This window comes from Nematolebias whitei, chromosome 10 (genome assembly GCF_014905685.2).
Source record: "Nematolebias whitei isolate Nwh7 chromosome 10, NemWhi1, whole genome shotgun sequence".
NCBI lineage: Eukaryota > Metazoa > Chordata > Actinopteri > Cyprinodontiformes > Rivulidae > Nematolebias > Nematolebias whitei.
The window spans coordinates 235,978-244,806 of record NC_056507.1 but is presented as its reverse complement, the minus strand read 5'-3'; the positions used below and the strand labels follow the sequence as shown (position 1 = coordinate 244,806).

Here is an 8,829-nt window from a genome sequence, read left to right as displayed (position 1 = left end):
GAAGGTGCTATTTAAGAGACTGAGCTGAAAACAGCACCTCAGACTGAGGAAGTCTCTTGGATGAGAGACGAAACGTTTCTAGATTTTTTTGCTTTGTTTTGTTTTTTGTTTTTTTGAATGTCCAGAGGACCAGATTGAACTTTTTTGGATTTCTCTACCTGGATTATTGAGCATGCATCAGGATATCTTGTCCTTTAAGTTGTGTTTATCCTTTCTGCAGCTGCTAATGGGCAGAAACCTGGCCTTCAGCATGATTAAAACGTACGTTGCGCATGCATCCTGCGCGTGCATCCTGCACATCCTGAGCATGCATCAGGATAGGTACGCTGCAGCCATTTCCTCCTGTCTCGAGGGTTTTAATGATAGAACAGTTTTTAGTCAACCTCTGTCGAAACATTTTTTTAAAGGGTGTGCACAGGCAAAGACCTGGTTCGCGTACAGTCCTCCCACAATGGAATTTAGCGCTTGTGCTCGGCACACTGGCTAAGATCCATTCGAGCTTCTGGATCAGGTGTCTCTGAAACTCTTATTTTTCAAACAGCTCTGCTGTTAGCTCTGATTTTAACAGAGGGTAAGTGACCTCTCATCCCTGTCGGTCGCCCCCTCCTGTCTTAGAATTCAGGGCAATGAGAGCTCAACTGTGCTGCGCCCAACCCTGCTTTTATTCCTAAAAGCATAAACAGTTCCTTCGTACTCAGAATTTTAATGTTGGATAGGTTTAATACACCTCCACACAATTCTGAAGAAGTGGTTCAATCTCACTTAAATTCCGTCAGTACTCTGAGTATTCAGTTCTCAACTGTGTTAAGGAACATGTGTCTGTTATGGCATTTATTAGGTGCTTGAGTTAAATGCATGTAATCACGACAGAGGAATTAGTCAAATCATATTTTAACTGGTTTTTCTGGTTATGCGCTCTTGGGTTTGGACAGATCCAGTGAGGCTTGGACTAGATCCGACCTTGCCTTTAACCCACAAGTGGGCTTGGCTTAAAGGGCAAGCCCCACAATGAAATACAACATAGGTTACGTATAGTAACCACATATTCTATGAATTGTGGGTGAAGCCCTTTAAGCACTGGGCCTTGCTGGCTCCCAAGTGGCTGAATAAAAGCTAGCTATTTGGGAGTAGAACGACAGGTCCGTAGCCTATTTTTACGGATGGAGGTGGACCCCACACAGTGGGTGGGCATGGATTAGAGTTTTTTCAGTGTTGGTGCATTACATGCGGAGTTACACCCCCAAGTGGGCATGGCTTAAAGGGCTTCACCCACATTTCATAGAATCTGTGGTTACAATACGTAACCTATGGTTCGGCTGATCAAAAACTAAATAGCCTATAGTATTTTATGGTCTCATTTTTATAGCTGCAAGTTGTTTATCAAATCAAGTTTGTTGTTCCATCCATTCGGGGATTCCTTTAAAGCCAAACATAAGACAATCTTTTACATAAGCTTATCGTCTGTGGCTTGTGATCTCGTCCCAAACGTTCTCTAAGCATGTAGCATCTGTCGCTTCAGTCTGTGTTTTAGGAGACAGATAGGTGTTTCTTTGTAAGTTGTAATCTGTTGTGTAACTTGTTTTTTCTTGCAGGACGTGGTCTTGGCTTATGGCTTCACTGTCGGCAAATCTCCCACAGCTAAAAAGGACAAGCTTCATCCCTGTAACCTGATCTTGTCAGGAGACAACGCAGGCATCTATGTGAGCACTTCTATCAGTCTGTTTTATTTTTATAGCTGTGATTATTATTATTTATTTTTTTATTTTTAACATATCTACACTAAATGCTTCACAGCTAATTGTGACCACAGGTGTTTTGCTCCTCTTCTCTGAACTCCAGGATGTCAGTTTCATTACCTGTTTGTGCATCGAAGAAAACTAGATCTGCAGGTTGTTAACAGTTTGTAAGAGCGTGAACATTTCTGTGTAAGCTATAAATTGAACATAAAGCGTCATCAGTCTGAGCTGCTGACAGACAGACTGACAGGAAAACAACTAGACTTGGTGACAAATCTCTGTCTGCTCATTCTGTTGTCTGCAGCTTCAGTAACCAGAAATAAAAAAATACTTTTTATTCGCCTGTTGCTGAGTGAAGCAGGGGAACTGGAAATATCCTCCGTCAGAATCTCCATATAGTCCATCCGTGTTATATGATACCATGAACAATAAGTGAGGTACCAACTTTAATTTTGGTGTGTGGCTGCATCTAGGCGTAAGAAAGATTCCTTTTGAAAACTGCGTTGCCACGTTAAAAGATAATCATGACCATATATGTATGTAATGCCCCTTTTCCATAATACCTTTTAGTACCGATACAGCACGGTTCGATTCGGCTCAGTATGGTATACACGTGTTTCCATTATGCTTTCAGTACCGGTTCCATTGGGCGGGGTTCAAATTGACGTCATGTGCCTTACCAGCTTGTGGCGGTAAGACCTTGAAACAGTCAGGTCATCTGGACAGTTTCTTTTTTTTTTGTGCTGAAACGTTTCGCCTTCGGTCTGGAAGGCTTCATCAGTCAAGGAAACACACAACAAAACTGATTCTTCCCCCAACAGCTTACTCCAAAGTGGAACAAACCAGTTCTGCTTGTGATAAGATGGTCTCTTTGGTACACCCCCTCCTCCATTGCTGGCCCTCTTCCTTGTCGACAGTCTTGTCAAACTGGTTGAAAACAATAACTGAAAGGGTTTTCTTCTCGTAACACCTTTATAAAAAATCCACACAAGACGAAGTATGAGTTTTCAGAACGGCCTTTTGCACAAGTGGGAGTTCAGCTCGACCAAGCGTCAGAGAAGAAGTCCGACTTCCTGCTCTGTGACGTTCGTATTTATTGAGCGAAGTGGGTGTGGGAACAAGACCGCTAACTCAGCTTCTCTGACACAGCAGAGACACAAATATTATACAAATATGATGAAGAAAAACACAACAGAGACAGATTCGATACAGAGGCAGGATGTGCAAGGTTAGAACTAAACAGCATCTGTTGTTTTGTAGATATCCAGGGTCTGGTCTTAGCACACACATGAGCTGCAAACAGGAACTCTGGGTGTTTGGTGTTTCAGCACGTAGGAAAACTGAAGTGGGCTTGAGTTCACACGACTGAAGTTTTAGCAAATAGTAAGAAGTCTAAAACAGTTTAAATGGTAACATTTTTAAAATTACCCAACAACAACTGTCCAGATGACCTGACTGAAAAATGTTGGATTGTATACCTGGATTATTGAGCATGGACTTTGTTGTTACCTTGAAACAGGTTTTAGTACAGTGTGAAAATTTATTTAGAAGTTTCTGGTAAATTAAAAAAAGAATACAGATTATTAAAATGATCATATATATATATATATATATATATATATATATATATATATATATATATATATATATATATAAATAAATCCTGCTAATAAACTTTTAATGAACTTAAGTTCATTGTATCTCAGATGCACCAGATTCTACAAAAACATCCACATTTAAAATAAAAATAAAATTTTACCTTTTCTTCATTTGATGTATTTGCACTCATTGTTTACTTTTATTCTTCACTTTAGATATGTGGTGTTGTTTCTTGTTCACATACATTTTTTATTTTTAGCTTTGCTTTAAAGTTTAATTCTTGTTTTGTGATTTGTACATCCGTGGGTTAGAATAAAGTTGAACTAAAGGCATCTCTTCTTCGTCGTCGTCGTCGTCATTATTGATATAGTGCTTTAAACACCTGCCACAGCTGAAACAAAGTGCTGAACATCAGTAATAAATAAGATAAAAGAAGGCACAAAAATAAAGTTACAAAGCTAAGCACACAATAGTGAATTTAAAAGCTCAATTTAAAACGCAATAAAACGACAAGTTAAACAGATAAAATCAGTACCAATAAAAAATAAATAATATCAATTCTCAGTTGGGTTGAAGGTCATTGAGTAGAAATGAGTTTTCAGTATGGTTTTACAAATGGACAGTGAAGAGGCCTGTCGAATGTGCAAAGGCAGAGCGTTCCATAACTTAGGGGTGCTAACAGAGAAGGCCCTGTCTCCTCGAAGCTTCCTCTTACTCTTGGGAATGACCAGAAGCAGCTGGTCAGCAGACCTGAGTGACCGAGTGGGAGTGCATGTGTGGAGAAGCTCTGTTAAATAAGGGGGGGCAAGGCTGTTTAAAACCTTAAAAACAAACAAAATAATTTTAAAATTAACTCTAAAAGACACGGGCAGCCAGTGGAGAGATGCCAGGACAAGGTGATGTGCTCTTTTTTACATGTTCCTGTTAAAGGACGTGCAGCAGCATTTTGCGTCAGCTGCAGACATGTAAGTGAGGACTGGCTGACTTTAAGATTTAGTGAATTACAGTAACCTAGCCATGATGAAATGAAAGCATGGATTACTGTTTCAAACTGTTGCCTTGAAATAATAGATTTTACCTTTGCCAATTTTCTCAAATGATAAAAACCAGACTTGACTGTGGCCCTTATTTGACTGAGTTTAAAATCACTGTCCATCTTAAAACCAAGGTTTGTAACTGTAACTGCAAGCGGCTGCTGGCTGAGCAGACAGGCAGAAAAAGAACTACTGTCCACACACTTTCAAGTCTTACAGTGAGAGGAGGTAGCGTCACATTAATCAACCATCATCTTATCATATCACTAAAGATACAGTTGTTAGCGGCTAACAGCCGTCTTGTTAGCTGCTAAGGATTGCGTCTTCAGCGATATAAGACGCTGTTTTATTTACGTCACCTCTCATAATGCACAGCACAGGTAAGATTCGTACCGTAGTTTGTCTCAGGGAAGGAAACTTCACATCCCGAGCTGCAGCAGCAAGTTTAACACGCTTCATACTCCACTTATAGTGCTGCTTTAAATGGTGAAAAAGATTTGTTGTGCTCGAACATTTTCGTCGGGACTTATTTTCTGAATTTTTCTGTTGCACATCTGACAAATTAAATCCGAACCATCTCCAAATAACAGAGCCATTATTTTTTTTCCCCTGCTCAACAGTTCTGTGACTTGCGCTCTCTCCATTCTGTGGCTGCTATGTGCCGCAGGGCAGCCGCTTCACCTGGTGAGAAGCAGGAAGCAGGGGGAGAGCACGCGGTAGGGGCTGAGTTTGCAGTGAGTGAGAGGAGGGGGGCCATGTGGGAGAAGAAAGAATAGCAGAACCGGTGGATTTTCAAGTAGAACTGTTATCGTTTATATCGAAATAATGTCAATTTATATTGCAAATAAAATTATATAGATATTTTAAAAATATTGAGATATCGCCCAGCCCTACTGTTGACTTTACGTACATTATCAGGAGGTCTAAGTCAACTGGAGGGCTTGAACAAGCTCCACTAGGTTCAAAAACAAGTACCTCTATTTTTTTCATTAAAATGCAGGAAGTTTATGGCCATCCAAGCTTTTAAGATCCTCGAGACACAATAAAAGAGTTTTAATGGACCAAGCATCAACTTAAAGGCACATAGATTTGGCAATCATCAGCGTAGCAATGAAAGGAGATACCGTGCTTTCTAAATATCGATCCTAGACAAAGTAGATATAAAAAAAGGGTCAAATGCCCTAAAATTGATCCCTGAGGAACCCCACATGACAGAGGAGCAGAAAAGGATTCATACCCAGCAATTTTTATAGAAAATGTTCCGTCTGCCAGATAGGACCCCAACCACTCCAGAGCAGTCCCACTGATGCATACTTGGTGCTGTAGACATGACAATAAAATTCATTCATTCAACCTTTATTTAGACAGGTAAAGCCCATTGAGCCTCGAGGACTCATTTACAAGAGAGACCTGATTTCAACAAAGAATGATGACAACAATGGACAACAGCAACAACAATAAACAATTATAAAAAGTCATACTGCAGTGTTTTTTTTTGTTGTTTTTTTTCTTACAAATAGGATGGCTAAAAGGAAAAGGTACCAAAAAAAACCCAGCTAGATTCTAAGGCGAATGTAGAAAACTAAAAACAGGAACATGTCTGCATTGGTCCCTGCCAGGAGTCCAACAGAATCTTAAAGCCAATTAGAGAGGTCAAGGTCGAGAGCTTCAAATCTTTTTGTAAGATATTCCAGGAAACAGGAACAGAGTAGGAGAAGGTCCTTTTGCCTAGTTCAGTCCTCATTGAGGGAACTTTGCAGGTAAAATGCTGTGGTCCACTGTGTCAAAAGCAGCAGTTAAGTAAGTTCATCCAAACCATCCACATGTCTGCTAGATTCCATCCCAACCAGACTGTTTAAAGAGGTATTTCCCCTAAATAATGTCCACATTCTGGATCTGCTTAATTTGTCTTTAATGAATCTTCCTAACAAACAGACCACAGTCAGTGAGGATCCACAACTTCTCCTCCTCCACCATAACCCTGAGCACTGGCTCTCCTCAGGGATGTGTGTTGAGCCCCCTCCTGTTTACTCTGCTCACGTATGATTGTGCAGCTACCCATCCAGGCTGTCACATTGTAAAGTTTGCAGATAATACAGCGGTGGTGGTATGCATCATAAACAATGATGAGTCCAGCTACAGGCAGGAGGTGGAACACCTGGAGAGCTGGTGCAAAGAGAACAACCTTCACATCAATAGCTATGTTTACATGCGCAGAATTCTCTGACCGGATTGAAATGTGTTCTGTTTGAATAATTCAAATGTGTTGTTTACACTGGCTCAATCTGTTCATGATGAGCGTTTACATGCAGCGGGCTTTGTTCTGAACAGCAGTACTGACATGCGCAGTGTGGTAAACTCTCCTTAAAAAAACCACCGAAGAAGAAGTTCTACTTCCGGGTGAACGTAAACAAACCTGAGCACCCAAAATGGACCCGCGACAGGTTTTAATGATGTTGGAGACGTTATTGCACTCCCTGACTGAGCTACAGGTGATAGAAATCATTTTGAGCTCTTTAAAAGTTTCTAGTAGAAATGTTGTGTCGCTCACCGACCAGTTTTACTTCCCTGACATGCTAATATTATTAGCGTTAGCCAGGCGGAAATGGCAAAGTCGCACATGCGCAGTCAGGTCAGTTTTTCACCATCAGATAAAAATGAACAGATCAAGCGTTTAAATGCGCACCGATCGGGTTTCGGATCAGCGTAAACCACCCGTTTCGTTCTGATCAGAAATTATAACGGATTGCGCCGAATACACAAAAAATAACCCGAACGGAGCGTTTACATGACACACTTTTATTCCGACCGGCCATTTGATCCGGTTACTTATGTCCATGTAAACATACCCAATGTGAAGAAGACAAAGGAGATGATTGTAGACTTCAGAAGGAACAAAAACACCTACACCCCCCTGAACATAAGAGGATCTGCAGTGGAAGTGGTCTCCAGCTACAAGTACTTGGGTGTGCACCTGAGCAACAACCTCAGCTGGAGCAACAACACCACCAGCCTGATCAAGAAAGGATGTATATTTAACACAAGGTCATCAGATCTGATTTAGTATTTCATTGTTTCTGACAGAGTTTATGCTTTTTGTTATTATTTCCTTGACTTTTGACACAAGGTGATCTGATTTATTATTTCATTGTTTATAATTATGTTTTCTGTTTTATATTTTTATTCCATGTGCTGTAAATATATCTTGTTACTTTTTAAAAAAATGTTTTGATATTTTTGTTAAGCACTTTGGTAACAGTTTCTGTTTTAAATGTGCTCTATAAATAAATCTGACTTGACTTGACTAAGACATGCTTGTAGTCTATTGCCACTTTTCCATTAGTACCTGTAGTACCGGTACAGCACAGCTCTACTCTACTCGGTACGGTACAGGTTGTGTTTCCATTATGCTTTCAGTACCGGTTCCAGTGGGCGGGGTTCAAATTGACGTCACCACCTCTCACCAGCTGGTGGCGCTGAGACACAGAAACTGTTTTCAGTACAAGTTGAGAATTTGTTATTTTGAAGTTGTGTGTATGTATGTATGCATGTATGTGTGTATGTACATGTGTATAAATATATATATATATATATATATATATATATATATATATAAATATATATATATATTTATACACACACACACAAATATATATGTACACACATATGTGTATATATATGTGTGTATGGCTTGGGACCCGAAAGTCCCAGGTTCGATCCCCAGTCACTGCACATCACGTGGCGTCTCTGGGCAGCACGTCTCATCCCCAAAATGCCCCCCGGGCGCTTTCAATAGCTGCCCACTGCACCACCTGGTGGTGGATGGGTTAAATGCAGAGACTAATTTCGCCATTGTATGGAAACATACAGTGCTGACATTGTGATGACATTATTATTATTATTATTATTATTATTATATATATATCACATATGTATATACACACAATTATGTATATATATATATATGTATATATATATATATATACACACATGTATTTATATACATATATATGTATTTATATATATTCATATGTATTTATATACATATATATGTATTTATATATATACATATATATATTTATAGATATAAATATATATATATATATATATGTATATAAATTAAAACTCTGATGAACCAGATTCTACAAAAACATTACATTTAAATTTTTATAGGTTTTCATAATCATTTGATGTATTTGCACTCATTGTGTCTACTTTTAATGTTCATTTTAAATTTGTGGTTTCCTTTCTTGTTCACATATATACATTTTATTTTTAGCTTTGCTTTAAAGTTCTTGTTTTGTGATTTGTACATTTGTGAGTTAAAATAAAGTTGAACTGAAGGTCGTCTCTTTTCTTTAAACATGTTTGAGGGAAATATTTCTGAGATCCAATAGTTTTGTGTCTTTTTATGATTTTCAGCTGAGTTAACAGTCATTAAAGTGAAAACAGGATTTCAT

At 39.0% G+C, this 8,829-nt stretch overlaps 1 protein-coding gene across 1 annotated transcript in view; it reads left to right on the top strand.

The window, feature by feature from the left end:
- Positions 1-8,829, top strand: part of pot1 (protection of telomeres 1 homolog) — a 213,094-nt gene that overhangs the window by 42,513 nt on the left and 161,752 nt on the right. The window contains exon 4 of the mRNA XM_037683052.1: positions 1,593-1,700. Within this exon, the coding sequence (XP_037538980.1) occupies positions 1,593-1,700 (108 nt within the window). The remainder of the gene's footprint in view (positions 1-1,592; positions 1,701-8,829) is intronic.